Below are 27,745 nucleotides of genomic sequence, written 5' to 3'. Positions count from 1 at the left end.
CTCTTCCGGATTATTACTAATGTTCTGACTTCACTTACATAATGGGGGAGAAAACTGCAAAATTGAAGAGCAGTCTAGACTACCTTGTGGCTCTATCCTCTGGGAAGTATCTCCTTGGAGTAGTATCACAGCCAGACTTGTGTCTAGAGCATTCTCCAATTTCTAGATATTTTTTCTTGAGTGAAAGGCAGGGTAAAGAGTATTTTGAATCTGACCTCAAGATCCTCTGCTTTTAAAATAAGCCCAAACACACAAAAATAAGATCTATATATTAAACCCAGTCAATAAGTAGGAATTAAGTCAGAGGAAGAGCATCCATTGGCTTCTCTATGTTTATTTTAATTCAGCAAATCTAACTAATTCATGATAGTGGATTGGGTGAAAAGGACATAAATTGACTGACAAAACTGTCAACTTTCTAGCAAGGCATCTCATCTTTTCTTAATCACCTGACTACAAAATTAAACTAAAATAGAATCCTATACTTTTAGGATACTGATTCTTTCCCACTTCCCCATTATTCTTTATCTTCCAATTTATTGATTTTGCTGGAGTCTTGCTTTCTCAGAGAAACCTAGATATATCCAATGTAATTCAGTTAATAATCTACAATCACCAAGTTGGTTCTGGTAAGAGTCATTTCTCCCTCCAAAAAAACTATTAAGCTATCTTTTCTTTGAAGTTTGATAGTAGCAAGGTGTGATACCCTTTAAACAATATGCATCTATATAGAAAGCAGATATTTTATTTGGAAGATAAAAATTACTTGATATACATATTTGCTTTCAACACATATTGTACTGAAATCAATGAGTGCAACTGACATCATTTAAAATACTCTTTCTGTGGGGGGAAAATGACAAGCATTTAAAAACCTTTTCAGGCAGCAAAATTAATGTAATTTAACATTCACAATTATTTCTTCACAATAGCAAGAAGTATGAATCATACCAACAATTTTGAAAGATTTTTATTCTCTTTCTCTATAAATCTTTCAAGCTCTATGCTTAGATATTTTCTACTGAGAAAATGGTTAATAGACCCAATTTGATCAATGTTGAACCCTGTGATTTCAAAAAACTTGACCACCAGAAACAATTGTATTTTTCTGCTCCTTGCATTTTTTTCTCTTCTAACCAGGCTCTCAAACCATGTGCATGCATATACATCTTCCAAAGTAATCCATTTCTTAGGAAAATATTAAAGATGGCTAATGACTCTCTTTCCTGAGCTATGCAATTAAGAATTTGCCTAACTAAATCACTTCCCCTAAGAAAAAAATGGAGACATGAACTGTTAAATCCAAGTTAAAAGAAAATAACATCCTTGTCTCTCTGAGTTGTATGTGACATTGTGGTCTTTGTCTTACAACTCAGTTTTCAAAACAGGAGATTTTATTTTCTGATGTAAATGGCTCCATAAATTCCCTTGGAAAGATAAGATCAGGAAATCAGAAGTCTACAGTATCCTGTACCTGAATATTTAAATAAAATATCTAATGCTGCATGTTAAAAAAATAACCTTATGATAAGCCTCCTCTTTGGTACCTTCACTTCGGTGATCCCAAGTACAGAAGCTTGTGATCCTTGCTTTCTTTCTTGCAAGAGAAAATTAAAACTGCTCTATTAAGTTGTTTTGTGAAAAGAGCTTCTAATTTAAAAAGACAAATTCGGGGATCCCTGGGTGGCTCAGCGGTTTGACGCCTACCTTTGGCCCAGGCACAATCCTGGAGTCCTGGGATCGAGTCCCATGTTGGGCTCCAGGCATGGAGCCTGCTTTTCCTTCCTCCTGTGTCTCTGCCTCTCTCTCTCTCTCTCTCTCTCTCTCTCTCTCTATCATGAATAAATAAATAAATCTTTAAAAAAAATAAAATAATTAAAAAGACAAATTCAAAAAAGGACTTGCGTCAACGGGAACAAATCTCCCAATTTTAGGAGATGGTCAAGTAAACATAATGATCTTTGTTGAGAGTGTTACTATTAGTAATCAAATATGATGCTAAAATAGAACACACATTTTTTTGTCATATAGAATCTGTGAATTTTATTTCAAGACAGTATTATTATTCTGGCAACTGCTTTTACCCCCATGGAATTTCTAATTCCAGTACAATTAACATACAGTGTCCTGTCAGTTTCAGATGTACAATATAGTGATTCAACAATTCTATACATTACTTAGTGCTCATCTTGATAAGTCTACTTTTTAATCCCCTTCACCTGTTTCACCCATCCCTCCCCACTCATCTCCCCTTTGGTGACCATCAGTTTGTTCTCTCTGTTTAAGAGTCTGTTTTTTTGTTTGTCTCTCTTTTTTGTTGTTTATTGATTTTGTTTCTTAAATGCCGCATATGAGTGAAATCCTATTTGTCTCTAACTTATTTCTCTCAGCATTATACCCTCTAGGATCCATCCATGGTGTTGCAAATGACAAGATTTCATTCTTTTTTATGGTTGAGTGATATTCCAGTGTGTGTGGTGTGTATGTTATGTGTGTATATATATATGTTGTGTATATATATAACATATATATACATATATATGTTGTGTGTTTATATATATACACAACACACACACACATACTACATCTTCTTTATCCATTCATCTATTGATGGATGAGCTGCTTCCATAATTTGATGATTGTAAATAATGCTGCAATAAACATAGGGGTGTATATATCTTTTTTAATTAATGTTTTCACATTCTTTGGGTAAATACTCTGTAGTGGAATTACTGGATCATATGGTAATTCTATTTTTAATTTTTTGAGGACCTTTCATACTGATTTCCCGGGTGGCTGTACCAGTTTACTCCCACCAACAGTGCGCAACAGTTCCTTTTTCTTCACATCCTCACCAACACTTGTTGTTTCTTATGTTTGTGATTTTAGCCATTCTAGTGTGAGATGATACCTCACTGTGGTTTTGATTTACATTTCCCTGATGATGAGGTATCTGTTGGCCATCTGGATGTCTTCCTCAGAAAAATGTCTGTTCATGTATTCTGCCCATAAAATAGAACATACTTCTAACCTTCTCCTTTAAATTGCTGTCAAAAGAAATGACTAAGAAAACGAATTCAATAAAACAAAACAAAACAAAAAGGAAACATATAATAGACAAAAGGATAGATTAGGTTGAAACATCAAACTTTTATTGAATTTAAGTTTTTGGAAATTGTTAGAAGCAAGAATTGATAGAATGTTTTTCAGCAAATATTCTAAGGAAAATTTTCATTCTCCAGGATATTGCAGAAAGAGAAATCTAGTAGGACCTTCTTGAGATTTTGCAGCTGGTAAAACCTCATTCTATGGATAAGCAACCTTCCCTAACTAGTTACAGCCAGAGAAACAGCCAGGTTCCTTCAAGGAAAGGAGACATAGACTTCTCTCCATCATGTAATAGCTGACAATCACAAAGAAATTTGAAGTAGTCCACACTGCAAACTAAAAAAGGGGATTCTAATCCTCTATAATTGGATTATTTTACGGGTTAATTGTCTGAATCCATTTGGGCTCCTATAATAAAAAAACATAAAACATACACTGGGTGGTTTTTTTTTTTTTTTCTTTTTCTTTCTCCCCCGCCCCCCGGGTAGTTTAAACATTTATTCTCACAATTCTGGAGGCGGGGAAGTCTAAGATCCAGGTGCTGGCAGATTTGGTATCTGGTGAGGAACTTCTTCCTGATTTTCAGATAGATGGCTGTCCTGCTGTGTCCTCACACGGTAGAGCTTGGAGAGAAGCAAACTCAGGACTCTGATAAGGGTACTCATTCCATTCAGGAGGGCTTCATTCTCATGACCTCATCTAAAGCCACACCTCCTAATACCATCACACTGGGGCATAGGGTTTCAACATGCACATTTGAAGGGAAGGAAAACATTCAGTCCTTAATATCTATGCTCCAGGACTTTGAGATCTAAACATACCACATGATTCTCATTGCAAAGTGATGATAATGAATCCTTACCAGGCAGTGAATGACAACTCTTCTTATTAAATGCTACTTATTTTATTTTTTATTTATTTTTATTTTTAAAAGATTTTATTTATTTATTCATGACAGACACACAGAGAAAGAGAGGCAGAGACACAGGCAGAGGGAGAAGCAGGCTCCATGCAGGGAACCCAACGTGGGACTCAGTCCCGGGTCTCCAGGATCACACCCAGGGCTGAAGGTGGCGCTAAACCGCTGAGCCACTGGGGCTGCCCTAAATGCTTATTCTAATATTATAAGCTAAAGAGTTAATCAAAGCATTCCTTGTGTGTGTCTGCATGTGTGTATGTGTGTTTGCATGTATGTGGTGTTAATTTTGGTAAAATACATATAATGTGAAATTTACCATTTTAACCATTTTAGGTGTATAATTTAATGGCATTAAGTATATTCACATTGTTGTGCAATCATCACCACTATCCATTTATATAACTTCTTTCACCTTCCCAAACTGAAACTCCATACTCATTAAATACTAACTCCCTATTCTCCTTGCCCCTACTCTCTGGCAACCACCTTTTTACTTTGTCTCTATGAATTTGGCTACTCAAGGGACCTCTTTTAGGTGGAATCATAGAGTTTTGGTCATTTTGTGACTAGTTTCTTTAGCTTAGCATAAAGTTTACAAGGTTCATTCATGTCAGCATGTGTCAGAATTTTTCCCTTTTAAATGCTGAATAATATTCCACTGTATGTGCACACACACATTTTGCTGATGCATTTATCCATCAATGGACATTGAGTTGCTGAATCATATAGTAATTCTAATTTTAATTACTTGTTTTCCATAATGGCTGCATCATTTTACCCTCTCAGTGTCTCTGCATCATCACCAATACTTGTTATATTCTATCATTCTGAAAATAACAATCCTAATGGATGTCAAGTGGTATCTCGTCTTCGTTTGTATTTCCTGAATGAGAAGTGATGTTCCTCAGCATCTTTTCAGTGCTTATTGACCATTTGAATATTTTCTTTGGAAAAATGTGTTTTCAAGTCCTTTGATCATTTTGTTTCGATTTTTGTGTGAATGTGAGTTGTAGGAGTTCTTTACATACTCTGGATATTAACCTCTTATCAGATGTGTGATTTACAGATACTTCTTCCTTTCCATGTTGCCCTTTCACTCTGTTTATAATGTCCTTTGGTGTATAAAAGCTTTAGATGTTAGTAAAATCAAATTTAATCTATTTTTATAATGTTTTCTTCCCTGAGTTTTAAGCAATGTACTTAAGAAATCATTGCCAAATCCAATGTTATAAAGATTTCTGCCTATGTTTTCTTCTAAAGGTTTTATAGTTTTAGATCTTACATTTAGGTCTTTGATCCATTTTGAGTGAACTTTTGTATATGGTATAACTAAGAGTCCAAATTCATTCTTTTGCATGTAGATATCCAATTTTCCCAATACCATAAGTTGAAAGGGCTGTTCTTTCCCTACCAAATTATCTTGGCACTCCTGCCAAAATCAATTGCCTGTGTTTGCAAATGTATTGCATTCCATTGGTCTATATGTCTGCCTTTATGCTAGGACCACATTCTTAATTATTGAAGTTTTGAAGTTAAATTTGAAATCAAAAAGTGTGAGACCTCCAACTTTGTCCATTTTCAAATTTGTTTTGGGTATTTGATGCCCTTGAGATCTTTAAAATAATTTTAAGATATATTTTTCTATTTCTGTAAAAATATCATTAAGAATTTGATAGGAATTGCATTAAATCTGTCAATCACCTTACCTAATATTGATATCTAAGCAATATTAAGCCTTTTAATCCATGAACATGGGATGTCTTTTCCTTTATTTGTACCTTCTTGGTTAAATTTATTCCTTAGTATTTTATTCTTTTGATGCTATTGCAGATGGAATAGTTTTCTTAATATCCTTCCTTTTCAAAATGTTCATTATTCGTGTATAGAAACACAGCAGATTTTTGTGATGATTTTGTATCTGAATTTTAAATTGCATTTTAACATCTCAGAAGTAAAAAAAGGTATTAGCACTGGGTAACAAATTATTATTAGAAGGACATGTTTAATAAGCAGTATATTTTAATGTAATGTTACAGTGAATACAATTGTTTAAATTAAAGACATTTACAAGTCAAAAGAAGTCCATCATTAACCACATGAGCTCATTTCTCTTGTTTTTTTTTTAATCACCAGAAAAGAAATCTGTGTTTATTCATATTGTTTCTCTTTTCCTTCAATTTTAAGTTACATGAATAGATAAACATGCATTGATGAGAATAAATAAATAAATATTTTTTTCTTAAAGTTACAAGGGACAATGTTTTCTTAAATTCTTAATGAAGACCGTATGACAAATTTGATCCTTGTGTGATTTTTCATTTACTAAAGTAACTTCCTTGTTAAATCTTTGAGGTCTGTGACAGTGAATGCCAGATACAATCTTGTTTACTTATCAACACTAACATCAGTTGTTTACACTTCAGTTCATCTGAAGTTTATTGAATGCATAAGATGATCACTGCTATGAAGAAACAGCCTATGTATGGCTTTATGTTGTCAACAGTCTCAAAGAAAAGCAATAAGGTCATGTGATTGTTTCTGCGGTTGAATACTTACTAAAATGAGTAAGTTGGTCAGCTAACAGATGAAAGACGAAAGACAAACATAAATCAGTCCACCTATTTTTATTGGATATATAAAGGCCAACAGTCTAATTTCTCCATTTTTCAGCAAGTTGTGATTTCATGGATGACTTCTTCAGAAAATTTTCTTGGAGACAGTGTATGTATAAAGAATCATATAGACTGAGTGTTAGGCTTTGCAAACAGTGGGTGAAATTTGGGTGTTGTTAAGAACTATAATAAACCTATCTACCTATTCAATGGACAAACTCCTACATGTCTCTCTGTAATCATTTTTTAGATAATGTTATTAATGAATAATTATCAAATGACCCTTCAGAAAAGCAAAAGAAAAATTAATTGATTGCCTTATTAACATTGTTGTAAATATGTGGATGAGTGAATATTCAAAAGCTAATTTTTTTCTCATGCGTTGGACAATATACAAATGTTCCAGTGCTTCTTTGTAGCAATGATGATCATTTGGGAAAAAAAAATCTAGATATATTAGTAGCTTAAGACTGTGGAAAATATTTGGAAAAAAAATCCTTCTGTTCTGAGTCTAAATAGAAGATTTTGAAATGGCACTATCTAGTTTGACCTAAGCCAGTAAACAATCCAGTAACTCAAAATATGCTTTAGTTTTTTCTTTTCCTTTTTTTACTATTTTTAGAATAATAGGAATGTGTGGGTGGAACAGAAGAAATACAACATGATACATAACCATTATAATTCTTCTCCCAGTAGGCCTATACCTCCAGCTAAGAGTGTTTCTTTAATTTATGTAATGACTGGGGAGCCTGGGTGGCTCAGTTGGTTAAGCTTCTAACTTGGGCTCAGATCATGATCTCAGGGTCCTGCGATTGAGCCCTGCTTTGGGCTCCCTGCTCAGTGAGGAAGCTGCTTCTCCCTCTGCCCCTCCCCAGACTTGTGCTCTCTCTTGTTTTCTCTCTCAAATAAATAAAACCTTTTTAAAAATTTATCTAGTGACTTAGATAATCAGCCTTTCTTTTTTTTATTTATTTCTTTTTTTTTTTTTTTTTGTCTGTACCATCAGCAGTAGTGGCCACTGCCCATGTGTGGCTGTCTCATCAAACACTTGAAATGTGGTTACTGTAACTGGGATATGGATTTTTTTTTTAATTTAGAAAAACCTATTTTTTAGAGGAGTTTAAAGTTGAGTAGAAAATACAGAAAATTCCCAAGTGACATCTGACCTACACATGCATACCTTCACCCACTCTCAACATCCCACACCACAGAGGTACATTTGTTATCATTGATGAAACTATATTGACATATTATCACCTAAAGTCTGTAGTTTACATTTGGATTCCTGTGTGGTGTGGTGCATTCTATGGGTTTTGGCAAATGACACGTATCCACCCTTGTCATATATAGAATATTTCCCCTGCACTAAAAATCCTCTGTGTTCCGCCTCTTCATTCCTCCTTTTCCATTAACCCCTAGAAACCACTAATCTTTCTTTTTTTAAATCTCTGTAGTTTTGCCTTTTCCAGACTGAAATGTAGTTGGAATTGTACAATATGTACCTTTTGAAATTGGCTTCTTTCCCTTAGTAATATACTTTAAGATTCCTCCAGATTGTTTCATGGCTTGATAGCTCATTTCTTTTTTAGCACTAAATACCATTGTCTGGATGTACCACGGTGCGTTTATCCATTCTCCTACTGAAGAACATCTTGGCTGCTTCCAGGTTTTGGCAATTATGAATGAACCTGCTATAAATATTCATGTGCAGGTTTTTGTATGAACCTAAGTTTTCTGTATATTTAGGAAAATATCAAAGAAGTATAATCACTGGATAGTATGATAAGAATATGTCTAGTTTTTCTTTTAAGGTTTTTAATTTATTTATTCCTCAATCCAGGACCCTGTCAAAGGCAGACGCTCAACCACTGAGGTGTCCAGGTGTCCCAAGAATACATCTAGTTTTATAAAAGATTTCCAAATGTCTTCCAAAGTGATTGTACCATTTTGCATTCCCACCAGCAATAAGGGAGAATTCCCATTGCTCCAGATCAGCATTCAGTGTTGTCAATGTATAGATTTTGGCCATGCTAATAGTTGTGTAGTGATATCTCATTGCTGTTTTCACTTGAAATTTTCTGGTGACATATGATATTGAATACTTTTTAATATGCTTATTTGCCACCTGTTTAACTTCTTTGGGGAATGTCTATTCAGGTCTTTTAGCCATTTTTTTTAACTGGGTCATTTCTTATTTACGTGCTTCAAGAGTTCTTTGTATGTTTTGGATAACAGTCTTTTATCAGATGTGTCTTCTGCAAAATTTTCCTGGTCTCTGGCTTATCTTTCATTTTCTTGATAGTGTCTTGTGGGGAAGAAAATTTAATTTTTTAAAAAGTTTATTTATTTATTCATGTGAGATACAGAGGGAGAGAGAGAGAGAGAGGCAGAAACATAGTCAGAGAGAGAAGCAGGCTCATCTCAGGGAGCCTGATGTGGGACTCGATCCTGGATCCTGAGATCACGCACTAAGCCAAAGGCAGACACTCAACTGCTGAGCCACCCACGCATCCCAAGAAAATTTAATTTTAATGAAATTCAGCTCATCAGTTATGTCTTTCATGAATCATGTCTCTGGAATTGTATCCAAAAAGGCATCACTATACCCAAGATCATCTAGGTTTTCTCCTTTGTTACCTTCTAGGAGTTTCATAGTTTTGTGTTTTCCATTTAGACCTATGATTCGTCTTGTCTTAATTTTTGTGAAGGATAAAAGTTCTGTGTATAGACTCATTAAAGGGTGTTTTTGTTGTTGTTGTTTGGTTGGTTGGTTGGTTTTGGGGTTTTTTGGATGGCTGATAGTTCCAACTCCATTTACTGAAAAGACAATATTTGTTCCATCTTATAATTTTTGCTCCTCTATCAAAGAACAGTTGACTATATTTAGGTGGTTCTACTTCTGGCCTCTTTATTCTGTTCCATTAAACTGTTTTTTTGTTCTTCCCCAGTTCCACATTGTTGTAATAGATTTATTTATTTTTTTAAAGATTTTATTTATTTATTTGAGAGAGAGAGAGAGAGAGGCAGAGACACAGGCAGAGGGAGAAGCAGGCTTCATGCAGGGAGCCGGACATGGGACTCGATCCCGGGTCTCCAGGATCACGCCCTGGCTAAAGGCGGCACTAAACTGCTGAGCCACCAGGGCTGCCCTTGTGATAGATTTATAATAAATCTTAAAGATTTATAGTATCAACTCTCCAACTTCATTCTGCTCCTTCAATATTATGGAGGCCATTCTGGGTCTCTTGCCTCACCATATAAATTCCGGAATCAGTTTGTCAATATCCATGAAATAGCTTGCTGAGATTTTGAATGGGATTGTGTTGAATCTATAGAGAAACTGACATCTTGACAGTATTGTGTTTTCCTATCCATGGATATGGAATATCTCTAGATTTATTTTGTTTTTTTTTCTTGATATCTTTTATTAGATTTTTATACTTTTCCTCAAAGATCTTGTACATATTTTTGAGATTTATACCTAAATATTTCATTTTTGGTGCTAATATAAATGGTACTGTGTTTTTCATTCAAATTCCACTTGTTAATTCCTCAGATGTAGGAATTGACTTTTGTGTATTAATGTTGTATCTTGCAACCTTGCTGTAAGTACTTATTAGTTCTAGGAGGGTTTTTTTTATTTTCTGCATTTTATACATATAAAATATTTTTTGCATTCTTTTTATTTCCTTTTATTCTCTTATTGCACTCCCTAAGACTTTGAGTTTGATGTTGAAAAGCAGTGGTGGGGGATCCCTGGGTGGCTCAGCGGTTTCCCGCATGCCTTTGGCCCAGGGCGCGATCCTGGAGTCCCGGGATCGAGTCCCGCATCAGGCTCCTGGCATGGAGCCTGCTTTTCCCTCTCTTCTGCCTGTGTCTCTGCCTCTCTCTCTCTCTCTATGTCTATCATAAATAAATAAATATAAATTAAAAAAGAAAAGAAAGAAAGCAGTGGTGGGAGGGGACATCTTTGCCTTTACCTGATCTTAGTAAATTTTCTAGTTTCTCACCATTGGGCATGATGTTACCTGCAGGTTTTTTTGTTACAGATGTTCATTATGAATTTGAGAAAATTTCTCTCTATTCTTAGTTTGCTGGAAGATTTTATCATAAATGGGTGTTGAATTTTGCCAATGCTTTTTATGCACCTATGGATATTTTCTTTAGCCTGTTGGTTGATGTTGTAATGGAGATCATATTCATTGATTGTTAAATGTTGGACCAGCCTTGTAGAATTGGATAAATCCCACCTGATTGTGGTTTATAATTCTTTCTATATATTGCTGGATTCAATTTGCTGATATTTTGTTGAGAAGTTTTCTAGTTCTGTTCATAAGAGATATTGCTTTATAGTTTTCTTGTAATGGCTTTAATTTCAGTTTAAGACATTGCTGGCCTCATAGAATGAGTTGGGAAGTATTCCCTCTGCTTCTATCTTCTTAAAAATTGTAGAGAATCAGTATGATTTCTTCCTTGAATGTTTGGTTGAATTCAATGGTGAATAACCTTTTGGAGGATTATTAATTCTTGAATCATTTTCTTAAATAGATAGAGGCATATTCATATTGCATTTTAAAAAATATTTTACTTATTTATTCATGAAAGACACACAGAGAGAGGCAGAGAGAGAGAAGCAAGCTCCATGCAGGAAGCCCAATGTAGGACTCAGTCCTGGGTCTCCAGGATCACACCCTGGGCCAAAGGCAGGCACTAAACTGCTGAGCCACCGAGGGATCCCCACATTGCATATTTCTTCTTGTGTGACTTTGGCAGTTTTTAAAAGAATTGGTGGGTTTCATCTAGATTATCAAATTTGTGGATAGAGAGTTATTCATAGCATTCCTTTATTATGTTTTTGTCATCTTTGGTATTTGTAATGATATCATTTTCATTTCTGATATTAGTAATTTGTGTTTTCTGTCCTTTTCTTAGCCTGGATAGAGGCTTATTGATTTTATTGATCTTTTCATAGAATCAATGTTTGGTTTGGTTGATTTTCTTTATTGATTTCCTGTTTTCAGTCTGATTGGTGTCTGCTCTAATGTTTATTATTTATTTTCTTCTCCTTACCTTGGATTTAATTTGTTGTTCCTCTAGTTTCCTAAGTTGGAAATTTAGATGATTGATTTTAGATCTTTCTTCTTTTCTAATACATGCATGCAATGCTGTAGTTTCCCTTTACTCACTGCTTTCACTGAGGCCACAAATTCTGATAATTTTTATTTTTATTTTCTTTTAGTTCAAATACTTTAAAATTTTTCTTAAGATTCCTTCATTGATCTTTGTATAATTTAAAATTGTGTTGTTTAATCTCCATGTATTTGGAGATTATTCAGCTACCTTCCTGTCATTGATTTCTAGTTTAATTCCATTATTATCTTAAAGTAGACATTGTATGATTCCTAATTTTCTAAATTTATTAAGGTGCGTTTTATGGCAAAGAATGTGGTCTATGTTGGTGAATATTCCATGTGAGCTTGCAAAGAATGTATATTCTCCTGTTATTGAATGAAGTAGTTTACAGATGTCAATTATATCTAGTTGATTGATGGTGCTCTTTGATTCAACTGTGATCTTAATGATTTTTTCCCAGCTGGATCTGTCCATTTATGGTAGAGAAGTGTTAAAGTCTCCAGTTAGAATAGTGGAAACATCTCTTTCTCTTTTCTGTTCTACCAATTTTTGCTTCACATATTTTAACACTCTGTTGTTAAGTGCACACACATTAAAGATTGTTATGTCTTCTTTGAGCATTGACTCTTTTATTTTCATCTAATGCCACCTTTTTACTTGATACCATTCCATGCTCTGAATTCTGTTCTGTTTGAAATTAATTATTGCTTTCTTTTGGTTAATGTCAGCATGATATATTTCCTTCTCTGTACTTTTAATCTATATGCATCCTTATGTTTAAAGTGGACTTGTAGACAGCATATATTTGGGTCTTATTTTTTTATCCTTTCTGAAAAATCCTTGCTTTTTTTCTGTGTATTTAGTCCATTGACATTTAGAGTAATTGTTATTATAATTAGATTAATATCTACCATATTTGTTACTGTTTTCTAATCGTTGCCGGTTGTTCTTTGTTGCTACTTTTGTCTTCCAAACTTTTTCTTCCGTGTGATTTTAATTGAGCATTTTATATAATTCCATTTTGACACATTTACTAGCTTATTAATTTTACTTTTTTTTTAGTATTTTAAGTGGTTCCTCTAGAGTTTTTAATATACATTTACAACTAATCCAATTCTACGTTCAAATCACACTGCTTCATGGGTAATAGAAATACCTTATAATAAGAAATTATTCCGGGGATCCCTGGGTGGCTCAGCGGTTTAGCGCCTGCCTTTGGCCCAGGGCACGATCCTGGAGTCCCAGGATCGAGTTCCATATTGGGCTCCCGGCATGGAGCCTGCTTCTCCTTCCTTCTGTGTCTCTGCCTGTCTCTCTTTCTCTATGTCTATCATAAATAAATAAATAAATAAATAAATAAATAAATAAATAAATAAATCTATCTTAAAAAAAAAGAAAGAAATTATTCCTAGTCCATCCTTCCCATTCTTTGCATCAATGCTGTCAATCATTTCACTATTATATGATCATACATAAAAATACACACACAAGCATACATAATCAAATACATTTTTGCTATTATTGTTTTAAATAAGCCATTATCTCTGATCAATTAAAAGTAAGAAAAATAAAAGCTTTTATTTTACTTTCAGTTATTTACTTTCTGATGCTCTTTCTTCCTTTTTTAAAAGATTTTATTTATTCATGAAAGAGGCAGAGAGAATAGCAGATACATAGGGAGAGGGAGAGGACTCCTGCAGGGATCCCAAAGCGGGACTCAATCTCAGGACGCCAAGATCATGACCTGAGCCAAAGTCAGAGAGACTCAACCATTGAGCCACCCAGGTGCCCCAATGCTCTTCCTTTCTTTATGTAGATCCAAGCTTCTGCTTTTGTTACTTTCCTCTCTCCAAAGAACTTCATTTAACTTTTTTTTTTTTTTTTTTGCTGGCAACAAATTTCCTCAATTTTTTGTCCGAGAAAGTCTTATTTTTCTTTCATTCTTGAAGGTTAAGTGTGGGGGTACAGAATTCTAAGTTGGTAGCTTTATCTCTCAACACTTTAAGCATTTAACCTCACTCTATTTTTGCTTGCATAGTTCCAGAGAATTCAGATATAATTCTTACCCTTGCTTCTCTAAAGGTAAAATTTTTTTTTGTTTTGTTTTTTTGTTTGTTTAATCTGGCTTCTTTCAAGGTTTTTTCTTTTTTTTTTTTTTCTTTTTCAAGGTTTTTTTCTTACCTTTGTTTTTTTAAAGTTTGAGAATGATATGCCTATGTGTAGAGTTTTGTGTTTTTGTTTTATGTTGTTGGCATTTATCCTGCTTGCTATTCCCTGAGCTTCTTGCATCTGTGATCTGGTACCTGACATTAATTTGGGGGGAAATTCAGAGTCATTATTGCTTCTAATATTGCTTCAGGTTTTTTTCCTCTCTCTTCTTTTTTGGTATTTCATTACACCATTACACCTACATTACACCTTTTCCCTCCTGGTTTGGATATTGTATTTTGGGTTGTTGGGTTTTTTAGTCTTTTTTTTCTCTCTGCTTCTCAGTTTTGCAAGTTTCTACTGTCATATCTTCAAACTCAGAGTTTTTTTTCTCAGCCACATCCAATCTAATAATGAGCCCATCATTCTTCATTTCTCTTGCAGTGTTTTTGATCTCTAACATTTCTTATTTATTAGAATTCCTATCTCTATGTTTTTATAACCCACCTTTGATTGCTTATGTTGTCTATTTTTCCCATTAATTCCTTACCATATCAATCATAGTTTTTGTTTTGTTTTGTTTTTTAATTCCTGGTTTGATAATGCCCACTTTCCTTCTGTATCTCACTCTGGTTCTGATGGGTGTTCAGTCTCTTCAAACTGTGTTTTTTGCCTTCTAGTAATTCATGTTATTTTTTTTGAAAGGATGACATGATGTAGTGGGTAAAAGGAACTGCAGTAAATAGTCCTTTAGTAATGTAATAGTAAGGTATGGAGAGAACAGTAGCATTCTATAGTTCTTTGATTAGGTCTTGGTCTTTTGGTGAGCCAGTGCTCCCAGATGATGAGCTTCTTGTCTCCTTCCCCTTTAGGTGGATGAGAATGGCTAGAGGAGGGTGAAATTGACTATTTCCCTTCCCTAGGTATAAACTCTGATAAAACCCCAGCAGTGTAGGCTCTGATAACATAGCTTTTATAAGGGAACTCCTTGTTAAGATCACAATCCTCTGGCATCTCAAAATGGTTCCTTTATCTCCCTCCTGATAAAAGCATGAGAGGATTCCCCCACCCCCCCAATATTCACTGTGAGAATTTAGTAGAGCTCTTGGCAGAAAAATCCACAAAAGTGGAAATTAAGACTTAAGACTGGATCCCCCTAGAGTTTTTAACTTTTAGGCTTGTCTACACTAAGCCTCTAATAATTTGTCAATTACAGTTTGTTTCTCTACCCTGCCACACAAATTTCTGCTTGTAGGTTTTTGCTCAGGTATGTTGTGATTCTCTGTATACACTTGTGTTTCTCTCCAATGTTTGGGCCAGCCATTTGACCTCACTTTTCTGTTATATCTGAGAAGAGCTGTTGATTTTTCAGTTTCTTCATCTTTTTACTTGTTGAATGAATTGGTGACTTATAATCTTGTATGACATACCAGAAACCAGAGGTCTTTGATGTTAAATTTTTAAGTATATTGTTTGCGTATGCAAACAGGAAATTGCAGATTTGGGAACCAAATCATGACTTTGACTAACAAATTTCCATTTTGTTCTCAGATGTTGGTCTTCTGCAAAGACACAATTAAACTCTTCACAAATGTGACAGTAAGAGCAGTCCATGGAATATGTGCCCCAAGAGAGATTAAGCCTTATTAGGATAGCCTATAAAATAAGTTTTTGAGGTTTTCTCTCTCATCATATTTCTTAGGAACAAGAGTGGCTCCTCTTAGCAAATGCAAATGTATACCTAATTCAGTGTGCACTATGGATTTTAGGGACTTTCTGAAAAGAGGGTGGTATGTCAGTTATCAAGGGAGCTTCGTGAATGGAGAGGCAAATCATTTCCCTTGAAAGTGGACAATGCCAAAAACTATTCCTGAGCATTCCTGAGAGAGGAAAAATATTTGAATTACAATCTTACCTTCAAAAGAAACATCACTGAATGTCTTCAGTAAGTGAATGTTGAATATTTATATTTAAATTGTAAATTTTTCATAATGAAAGGACTTTGATTTTTTTAGTGCTTTTTTAGAAACACTGGATGCTGAACTTTCTTTTTCACTATGTACATTTATGATTCATACTGAAAGTAAATGTTGAAATATCTAGTGAGAGATCTTTAACACCAACCATAAACCAGTTTCAGATTAAGGGTGGAAGTAGACAGAGAAGGCTTTGCATGGCAAGACTCTGAGCTTAGAATTGTAAAGAGAGACCAAAGATCTTAGTTTCAGAGAATGTTTTATAGATCACCCTCCTTTGTGATTAGTTTTTCCTAGTACATAATTACTACATAGCACATGCCTTTAGAATTTATCCAGTTTCTTGCCTGGTGGGTTCTAACATTCTCTGTGAGTATTCCTTTTAAAACTTTAGCTTGACTATGTATATAGCTATAGGCACTGACTCAAGTGTATCATTTACTTAATATCACTTTCTAAAATGTTCAAAAATTCTAATGAGCAGTTGGTCATCATATCTACATCTCAGGTAGTTAGTTAGAATTATAGGGGTCATTATGTGCAGACAAGTCAGGTACTGTGTAGGCTTGGTGCATCTCAGGGAATTTCTCTGCTGTGTCTGATTCAAATTTGAAAACAAAACAAAACAATGGCATGATAAAGGGCTATCTTTTAGGTAAAGATTTTTCTCCTTCTTTTTCTTCTTCTCCTCCTTATCCCTCTCCTCACCCTCTTCCCCCTCCCCTCCCTTCCCCTCATCCTTCTTCTCCTCCTCCCTCCCCCTTTGTCGTGGTCATTGTGTCTTTCTTTCTTTCTTTCTTTCTTTCTTTCTTTCTTTCTTTCTTTCTTTCTTTCCTTTCTTTCTTCTTTCTTTCTTTCTTTCTTTCTTTCTTTCTTTCTTTCTTTCTTTCTTTTTTTTTCTTCTTTCTTTCTTTCCTTTCCTTTCTTTCTTTCTTTCTTTCTTTCTTTTCTTTCTTCTTCACCAGAAAATTACTATCATGTTTTGGCATCTGCTGATTTGAGTTGGGGAACTTGCTAAAAAAGTAAGTTACTTTCCACCTCAAGGTTTCCAAGTTTCTGGTAGAAATCTAAAAAATATATCTTAGCTCTATCTCTGGGCAAAGGTATTTTGCTAACATTTCTTCTCTTTTTTCCTGACCTTTTTCTTCATTATTCACATACTGTATCCAACATTTCAGCCCCTCTAGTCTTAGGATAAAAGAAAGTTAAGATCTGTAATGCTGCTCAACAAAAGAATTTAATTGCCCTCTCTTAAAATCCAGGGAAAATGGGGAGCACTAAAACTGATGTCAGAATTTTTTTTTAAAGAAAAAACAAAATACATACCCTTGGAAATAAACTCTATGGATCTTTATTTTCCTTCAAAATTTACTGACTGCAATGATAAAAAAAATATAAGTAGATTCAAAGTAAGTGAAATGTGGCAGACGTTGTTGAGATTTGGCATTTTATATTTGGATCTTTTAGAAAGACTTTTTGTAACACTCTTTGGTATTTGGCATTTTGGTGTATATCCAAGAAATATTACAATTTACATATTCATCCATAATTATCCAAAAAAGAACCAAGTATTGTCTCAAAAGCAAGCTTAGCTGGACTTTCTTACCAATCCCATTTATGTGCAGACATGAAAAGTTCGTATAGACAATCCAGAATAAGATGATCCATATCACAATGAGAATCTCCTTAAACTTTTTCTGAAATGCTGATTTTCATTGTTTGTCTATTTCTCTAGGCTTACAAAGTAGTCTTTCTTTAGTAGCTCTTTTCAAGTACATGTGGTCTGCCTTGAAAACAGAACCTAATAACATATCTGTTATAACAAAAGCAGTATGATATCTATATGTTGCACAATATATTTTCTCTATGTTTTCATCACATGCAATGACTTTTATGTTTAGTTGTACATTTTTAGCATTGATATTTCCACTTTTTTCTAATTAGGTAGAAAGGAATTGGTCATAATAGAGATGAGTTTCAGGTAGAATGCTGGTCTTTACAGGTCTTTGAATGTCCTTGTTAGAAGGTAGGGGAGAGGGGCATCTGGGTGGGTTAGTTGGTTAAGTATCTGTCTTTGGCTTGGGTCATGATCCTGAGATGGAGCCCAAGTTGGGCTCCCTGGTCAGTGGGGAGTCTGCTTCTCCCTCTCCCTCTGCTGCTGGCCCTGCTTGAGTTCGCTCTCTCTCAAATAAATCTATAAAATCTTGAAAAAAAAAAAAAAAAGGTGGAAGAGGGACACTAACTGAGAAGGCACTTGGAGAATAGAAAATGAAGAGGCCACTCCATTTAGTTTACATAGAATCTTATTCAGGGTAATTTACTGACAGAGGGTAGGGGTGGGGGGATTGGGCAGGCAATGATCCACAGCAGCCGCATAGCTATTCTCTGCAATATCCAGACCTTAGGGCACAGATTATATAGAGTGAGGGGACACACAGAAGGGCATTGTCACACATACCTCACAGGACTTTCCTGCCCCTAATTGACAGCTAATCTTTAATTAGATCTTGGGCATCACCTGTGCATCAGGAAGGAGGAATAACTATGTTATCTCTAACAGATTCAGGGGAGACCAAAACAAGCCTTCCCCAAATCCCAGCCTGGGTGGGCATTTCTAAGGTATGTATTAATCTCCAAGGGACCTGGAACATGTAGCCCCAAAGGAGGTCACTGAGCAAACATGAACATGATGGAGGGCCAAAGATAGAGCCAATATTGTCTGTACTCCTACAGTCCTCTACAGTAATGAGATGAGCTGACTTCTTGTCCTAGTTCTGACATCACATCTATATGACTTTGAGTAAGTCATTATCCTCCTTGAGCCATTATTTCCTCAAAACTAAAAGGAGTTAATAGTTTTCTCTCCTGCAGGATTATGAGGAGTAAATGGGACAATATAAGAAAGCGCATGGTAAGACAGATGTAAATGAAAGTAAGTGCTGCATAAGACTATTAGTCCCAGCATCCTGGAAGACCTCAAGAGAAAGATGAGCTGCTGGAAGGCACACCTACATGGATGGCAAGATATTGTAGAGCCAGTTCTTTTGATTAAAATGTAAAAAGCAAAAAAATGCCCCCCAAAAAGTAAAAAGCTGGAATCTTGTTGCAAAATTTCCCAGAAAACATTGAGTTCATGTGAATGGTGGCTCCTAGAGTTGTAAAATACTCATGATGTTTTCCTGTGGATAATGCCATCCACATACTCAGAATATAGAATTCTTGGTGTTCTTCCTGGGAGTGGGGCCACTGACATAGCCTAGAAGCCCTTATAAACACATTTATTCAATGCTATCATGTGTTGCACACTACAAACCAACAGATGTTCTATAAATTTAGGCCGGTGAAAAAAACAATAGGTCAAACAATTGTTTTAAAAATTGTGGTATTTTTGGATTTAGTTGGGACAGAAGCTAATTGGGATTATGAACGATGTCCCAAGACACTAATTTAATCTCTGCAGTTTCATGTTGAGGCTATTAAATCTACCTAATTAAGACCTACTTCTTTCCAAAAAAAAAAAAAAAAGACCTACTTCTTTCCAACTGAAGATTCTCAGTAGAAGTTCAAGGCAAAGATGGAATTAGAAAATGAGCTTTCTAACGTGTAGGTTAAGACATTGATGGGCTGAAAATATATTTCAAGTTCTATCTGTTGAACTAGAACAATTTCCACCACCATGCTTTATATCTTGTCTGTTTTTCTCAACAATTCACTGAAAACCATCATGATAGTTCAGTCAGTTATTCATATTTTGTGAGTACTTGCCCCAAAAAATCTTTTTAGAAATTACTTCTACTTCATCAGAGATGAATAGCCAGGTGGCACTAGACACAGTAGACATAAGGTGAGCTGTTAAGTCATCCATATCTTCCGATGAATATTAATTACCTTGCTTGAAAAACAAGAAGGTGAGGGAACAACGCAATGTCTTAGTGTATTTGGAATTAAGGTTAATCAAAGTTTGAGCCTTTGACATAAAATGGCATAATTGTGTCTCACAGATGGTCTGATATACAAATTATTGAGACAGAAGGAAACTGGTCACCTACATTGTCTGTCTTTGAAGTCAACTCTTGGAAATTGCTTATAGACTATTGAGAATCAGATGTATTGGGTAATTTTAATGCCTGTATCTTGTTAGTCCCTCAAGAGTACCATCAATTAATTGCCAGCTTTTTGGGAACAGTATATGGATTTTCAAAATGCCATTTAAATGTATAATAGATGATGAACCATACAGGGTTACTCTAAAGAAGCATGGTTAACCTCACGTTTAAATATGGCAGAAAAACACCAAAGGGACACATAATTTGTTTAAGGTCATCCACCCAGGACAGCATTTTTGGATCTTACTTTGCCTTTTGTTCTACTCATCCATGTTAGGGTGTGAGAGCAGGTTATAATCATCCTAATCTTAATTCTGTCAATTTATCTAGTTAAAAGGGAGAAATACCCAAAGAGAGCACTCAGAATACTCTTGTACAGACATTAAAAAAAAAATGTCAACTGAGCAAAAGAATACATCACCCTTTTTTGCCATGTACCTAAAGCCCTTGCATATTTTATATTTTTTTTCTGTAAATAATCCAGTAGTTCTCAAACAGAAGTGATTTTTTTGCCCCCCTCAGGGGACATTTGACAACATCTAGATACATTTTTGGTTGTCACAGCTGGGGTCAGGTACAGCTGACATCCATCCAGTAGAAGCCAGGGATCCTCTAACACACAGGAGAGCCCCTATAACATAGAACAAAGAATGATCTGACCCAAAATGTCAATAATGTCATTGTCAGATTAAGTCTTTCCTCCATGTTGACTTAAGCCAGATTTCCAATGGAAATGACCATGTCGTACAAGAGATACACTCACTCTCATCTCCTCAGGATGAGGGATTCAAAGGAACGTGAGATGAAAACATCATGGGGATGAAAGATACAGCATAGGGAACATGGTCAATGGTATTATAGCCTTGTAAGTTGACAGACGGTAGCTACACTTGTGAGCATAGCCTAAGGTATAGAGATATTAATTTACTATGTTGTACACTCAAAGCTAATGGAACAATGTGTGTCAACTCTACTTCAATTAAAAAAAATAAATACAAAGAAAAAAAGGACATGTTGAGGTGCTTCCCCAAGATATCCACAAGAACATTCTCCTCTACATGGTGTTGAAGTCATTCCACTAACGAAACAGCAGCCACTTGCCTGTCTGAGAGTCACGTACAGTCTTAGGGCGTGATGTCTTTATGATTCTAAAGGTCAGGAAGACCTTGTGATCTCTTTGAAAGGAGACAAATGTGTACTTTGTACCAACCACTGCATTTAACGGCTTCATAAACCTAGCAGAACACTCAAAAATAATACTTTCAATCTGTTATCTATTTCACATTTAAGTGCTTTCTGAACACATAAGTAAAAAGTTCTGGGTTTGCTTTCAGCTGATCACTATGTCATTTTAAGACTTCTGGCAACCCCTAGGATCCTTCTAACCACAGCCGAATGACTTAATTTATCTTACATTTTTAAATTTTGGTCAAGAGTAGGTATTAAGCATTTTGTAACTGTTTGGGGAATTTGAAAGGTTATTAAGTTCTGAATAACAGAGCCTCTCATGTTTTCCCACCAAACTTTTCCCAGCAGTGAATATATCTGGATCTTATTCTGGTTTTTTATTCTTTTTTTAGCTTCCTGAAATGACTCATGTTCAAACACGGCGACCCTGGTTGATGTTTCTCCTGCAGAACTTTGGATTGACCCTAGGTTGGCTTTCTCTCTTGCTGCTGGCTATATATGAACAAAATATTAAAATATAAGTTAAGAGTCTCAAAATCCTTCACAAATAAATTTATATGGCTTCATTTTGTTTCTTTTGTTGAAAGTGTCGATAGTGGCTTGTAAATTAAGTCTTTTTATCTTAGAGGAAGAGTGTATGTCTTTTAGTTCATTAACTTATTAATTTTATGATGCACTTTGGTTTTAGAATATAAATGTCAGATTGTCCTCAATTGAGATTTTGATAGTAGAGCCCAGCACCCTGATGGAATTCACATCTTTTTTTAGGAATTAGTAAATTCTGAATTAATTCTGGTAAATTTTCAAACAATATTGTTTTGCCAATAAGGAATGTTTGAAGCAGATAGATGCCTCTTGGGATCAAATTGGCTGCAACTTCTTCTATGTCAATAATGTTTTTCTTCTTGTAAGATGATAAGCCATAAGCAAAATAAATTACAAACAAATGTAATAAAGTCTAGTGTTGATGTTATGATTTGTATGACCTTCTGTTACTGGGTGTCAGATTCTGAGTCAATCCTTATAAAACCAATATAGTATTGTTCACCTGGAAGCATTACCCACAGACTCATGAATGCTTTTAAGTCAGCAAACTCAGGAAGCCTAAAGGATAATGGGTCAGCGTCCTATCTAATCACCAAGTGAAATCTGTTCTATGTAAGGAAAACTGGAAACAAAAAGGGAAGTTAAGAATTTTAAGTAATAAAGCTGCAGTGAGGCAGTAGATCAATGCATAAAGTCACACAGATTCATCAGAGTGTACTTATGGATCTAATATTACTGACAATGTGATATAGTTTGTATTTGCTTGAGGAGACCTAAACATTGTTCATGAAATGTTCAAGCAGCATTACTGACAACCCGGCAAAATTATTAAAATAGAAAATAACTCTGGCTTTAGTTATTTTTCTTGGAAAACAGTGGCCTAATATTTTTCTTTTTTTTTTTAATGATATATCTTGACTAGGGAAAAAGCCCATTTTTCTGCCAAAATGACTCATGACAATCAAATACATCTCTTGCCTCTTTCTTACCAGTAGGCAGATACTCTGGCATGTCCCACCCAAGCACAGTCTTTTTCAACCACCTTTATTTGATTTCAAAATGAGGCTTGTTTCTTCTTCAGTTGTCTTCAGAGCTTGATTTAATAAGGGGGCCTCATGACATAGTGCAGTCGTTCACAGATGTTGGCAAACATTAGGCTCAACTAGAGGATTTATTCAAACACAGAATGTTCACCTCCATCTTGGGAGTTTCTGATTCTGTAAGTCTGGGTAGGCTTTGAGACTTTGGTTTTGAACGACCTCCAGGTGGTACCGATGCTGCTGGTTGGGCCCCCCCTTTGAGCTACACTCGTGTGGTGGAATCCAGGCACACAAAGCTGTTGCCCAAGAGCTGGTCATTCTGATTAAACTGATTAACACGGCAAAGCTCAAACCAGACCAGTGCTCCTGGGTTGAAACTCATTCCTCTTTACGTCCTTGCCTGGGAGCATCTGACCAGTCAGAGGAGTCACTGGATGAGGAGTCCACAGAGAGGCACTTTTCTTTATGTTTGCCTTAAAGGTAAGCAGACCTGACACATTGAGTTTTGCCCTTCTTTTGTTAAAGAATATAGTAATTTGTAGTTGAACAAAAAAATGCCTTTGTATGGGTCAACACAGCACAGAGGTTGCATACAAGAAGCACCTGGCATCATCTGTGTTTTGGTTTCTATGACCAAGTTCTGATTTTGACATTAAGCCCTAATTTATGCCAATTTAATTAGAAAAGCTCTGATAGATGACTTTATTCCAAGGTAAAGTTTAGAGTGGTTTGGGGCCAACTAAATTAAAATGTTTGATGTGAAAAAAATAAAATAAAATAAAATAAAATATTTGATGTGAGCTACTCCATAACCTTCAAGTTAGAGTGAGTGTCACCTGACCTCTAGGATGAGGATGTGGGCATAGGTGTTTGCAGGGAGTCATGTGTTGGAATGATTGGAGGGACATCCTCCATGAGCATTTTGCAAGCCTACAACTAAGGCCTTGATTGTAAGCAGAGTCCCAGCCATCATAGGCCACCTGTAGAGGTAACCTTAAGAATAGCATGATGTAATGGCTTCTGAGGGCACCTTTCTGGGCTCACGACTACTTCCTTCTCCTACCTGAGCTGGCTGTTTGCTAATCCACTGAGTAATCCAATAGTCTGAGATGGAGCTCCAGCCACAAACAATCTTAGAATTGCTAGAAATTCTCTTGTTCCTCAAAATTGAGTGATAATGATAAACCTATTAGACCAACTATTTGCCTTCTAAATATGCACAGAGCCTAAATTTGGGATGGCTGAATTTTGTCATCCCGGTAAGTCATTTAAATTATGTGTTACTCACTGAGATTTGGCGTAATTGGTGTGTTCCTTGAAGGCAGATTTCTCAATAATGTTAGAGTATTTCTGTTTGCCAGACCTAAATTTAGGATTCCAGTGTATTTCTACTTGGTGATTGATTTGTTTTGTAGTCACTGAGCTAGAAATGGTCCACAAAAAAAAAAATCAAGGGGCAAATCACACAGAAATCCTACTTGAACATCTGTCACCCACTGACAGCCATGTTTAGGGGAAGGGGAATTGGCTCCACGTCACTGTGATGCTAAGTGCAGGGCCTGGGAAGATGGTTTCAGTGCTGTAAGCTTACCAGTATGAGACTGTTATACGTATGCACTTAGAAATTGTGGCCAATACCACTCCTCCCAGAACTCACATTTTGGAGGTGAGACTGTGCCTCTTTCTAAGACACCTGTCAGGATACTGCACACTTACCTGTTCCTTTCTCTTCAAAGCTGGAGGGTTTGAGGCTGCTACTCACCAGGTAGACTGGACTGCTACTAACCAGGTAGATTGGACTACTCGGTTTGGGGCTCTTGTGTGATCGATTAAAAAAAAAAAAATCAGGTTTTAAACTGGAATCTTGGTTCAAATCCCAGTGCTGCCATTTAGTGGCCTTATAATTTCTTTGTACAACTATGTCTTCTCATGTAAAATTAAACTAACAATGGAACCTAACTCATAGGATTGTGGTGAGGTCCATATGAGATACCTACTGCTCACAAAGCACTTAGCACAGTACCTGGAAAATAGACATGGCTCCAGAAAGATGAAATTACCCATTGTCATCAGTTTCACAGTTTACTTCTCAGAGCTATATTTTGGGTCAAGGAAATGTCTTGTCTTGTTGGAGAAAGGTGATCAAGTCTTCTTTATGTAATGTCTGAGATCCTCTGGTGATGCCTACAAGCCAGCCCCCACCAGTTCTGAGCTGTGCGCAGGTACTTTCACCTTTACTCACTTCCAGATCCAGAGAGATGGGGCCCCCTTGGGCTGCTGACCCTCCTCCGCCCATCTCCCTGGGAAGCCTTTATCCACATGTCATAAGGCTTGTGCTCAGTGTGAGCCCCTCTCTCCTTCCCTTTCTCTCTCATAATAGATGAAAACCTGTTATGTTCTACTCTACTCATACTTCTAAGGATGTAGAGGTCGAATCATGGAGCCCTGAGGTTATGGTTACTGTTATGACTCAATCTCAACTCCGGGAGAGCAAAAAGTAGCTCAGTAGATTGCCCATGTTGCCAGAGCACCTGCTATCTAAACAGTGAGGCCTGGCCTGTCTAAACAGCCTGACCTGCCCCCTGGCTGGCAGCACACATAGCCTCCACTGGACCCCAAGAACACCATGGACAGTGGTGCTCATCTCCCCCACATGCTGTGCACACCCCAAGCGCCATAGCTCTCTTCAATGTGGGGGGACGAGCCCCACATTCTCATACTTTACTTACATAGGCACCTCTCAAAACCCAACTGAAACTGTAGGGAGTTTGAGAGGCTAAAGAGACATTACCAAATCCAAAGGGATACCCCACCCCATTGCTCCTTGAAGGGCCTACCTATGGAATGTATTTGCACAACCTGACTGTACCCATGCACCCACCCACCCTGCCCTGCCCCCGCCACAATATCCACATCTCAGAGCAGGATGTTTGTCATATAGATCTTCCCCTGCACACTCCTCCATGCCCCACACCCAGTTTTGCAAAGTCTCTTGCATCTCAGAAGCTTCTCTTATATAGCTCCCTCCACATCCCTAATCATACTTAACAACATCAAAAAATTTCCCTCTTCCCCTACTCACAGAGAGGGATGCTTTACCTGCACTCCCACCAATTCCCATCTGTACCCTTGGCTTCACTCAAAATTTTGGAAAATATCTAGGATTTCTGTTTTCTAGGTATGTTGTCTCATGGTCTCAGCATTCCCTTAAACATCAAGCAAGGCCGAGTGCCCATTGACAGCCTACTGGATCACATAATGCTGGTGCGGGAACCAAAGTCAACCATTTAATTCAACTCTTTGATTTTATAGTCGTGTCGTTACAGCAAACGTATTTATAGCACTCTGTGCCAGACACTATTAAAAGTGCTTTATGAGAGTCATTAAATTCTCTTAAGAACCCTGAGAATGTAGGCCTTATACCATTTTCACGCTCCCTTTTACAAATAAACAAACTGAGGCCCAGAGAGGTCAGTTAACTTGCCCAAGTTACAGAGCCAAGGCAGGCTGGCTCTAGAATCTGCAATCTTAATCTGTATATCACATGGCCTCTATAGAGGGGAAACTGAGGTTCAGAGAGTCTAAATGATTTCCTAAGCTCTTATCCCTGGAAAGGAATTGACATAGGACTTCATTCAGGTCTCTGGCTCTAGTCTAGCCATCTTAACAATCTCCAGGCCTTGCTGGTCTTGCCCAGTCAAACTCTTCACCTGCAAGATCTTGGTCATTTGAGGTTACTTTATTTTTTTTTTATTTTTTATTTTTTTGAGGTTACTTTAAAAAAAAAAATTTATTTATTTATTTATTTATTTATTTATTTATTTATTTATTTAGAGGTTGCTTTTACTACCCAATTCATGTTAATTTTTCCCCATGAGGATGTAGAGTCTAAGCAGCAAGATTTTTTTTAAATTGAAATATAACTGACATATAACATATTTCAGATATACAATAAGATGGTATTTGCATGTCATGAAATGTTTACCACAGTAAGTCTATCTAGTTACAATCTATCACCACACATAGTTACAAATTTCTTTTCCTGTGTCTAGAAGTTTTAAGATCTACTCTCAGCAGCTTTCAAATGTACAACACAATATATCGACTATAGTCACCATTCCATGTTACATCTCATGACTTATTGATTTTATTAATTTTTTTTTATGATAGTCATACAGAGAGAGAGAGAGGCAGAGACACAGGCAGAGGGAGAAGCAGGCTCTATGCACCGGGAGCCCGACGTGGGATTCCATCCCGGGTCTCCAGGATCACGTCCTGGGCCAAAGGCAGGCGCCAAACCTCTGCGCCACCCAGGGATCCCCTTATTGATTTTATAAATAGAAGTATATATCTTTTGACCACCATCATGCGTGTCTCCCACCCCCATCTCTCTGCTTCTGGCAACAACCAATCTGTTCTCTAAACCTCTATGTTTCCTTGGGGGTGTTTTTTGTTTTAAGATGCCACTTATCAGCGAGATCATATGGTATTTATTTGTCTCTGTCTCACTTATTTCATTTAATGTACTCAAGATCTATCCGTGTTGTCAAAAATGGCAGGATTTTCTTCTATTTGTGGCTGTATAATATTCCATTGTGTTGAGTTTATATAATGAAATACTAATATATATGTAGAATATATATTATATATGTAAAGGAATATTGATATATATGTGTGTGGTGATATATACAACTCATCACCACATAATATTTGTATGCCATCATACATATATATGTGGATATATATACACATACATATATGGATATATATATATCCACATATATATCACCATATATATGTATAAATATAAATCTCAAATTTTCTTTATCCATTCATCCATTGATGGACACAGGTTTCCATATCTGGGCTATTATAAATAATGCTGCAACAAAAATAGGGGTGCAGGTTTCCTTTTGAGTTATTTTCATGTCCTTCAGATAAATACCCAGAAGTGGAATTGCTGATCATA

The 27,745-nt window shown here is 36.1% G+C and overlaps 1 protein-coding gene across 3 annotated transcripts in view; it reads left to right on the top strand.

The window, feature by feature from the left end:
- The window catches only part of SLC39A12 (solute carrier family 39 member 12), a 73,663-nt gene extending 51,500 nt beyond the window's left edge, over positions 1 to 22,163 (top strand). For all 3 annotated transcript variants that reach the window (XM_072825647.1, XM_072825646.1, XM_072825645.1), the window contains one exon: positions 21,583 to 22,163. In XM_072825647.1, the coding sequence (XP_072681748.1) occupies positions 21,583 to 21,711 (129 nt within the window). In that variant the 3' untranslated portion in view covers positions 21,712 to 22,163. The remainder of the gene's footprint in view (positions 1 to 21,582) is intronic.
- Positions 22,164 to 27,745: the final 5,582 nt, after the last annotated feature.

This window comes from Canis lupus, chromosome 5 (assembly GCF_048164855.1).
Source record: "Canis lupus baileyi chromosome 5, mCanLup2.hap1, whole genome shotgun sequence".
NCBI lineage: Eukaryota > Metazoa > Chordata > Mammalia > Carnivora > Canidae > Canis > Canis lupus.
The sequence above is the reverse complement of the archived record's forward strand: the minus strand, read 5'-3'. Positions and strand labels throughout refer to the sequence as shown.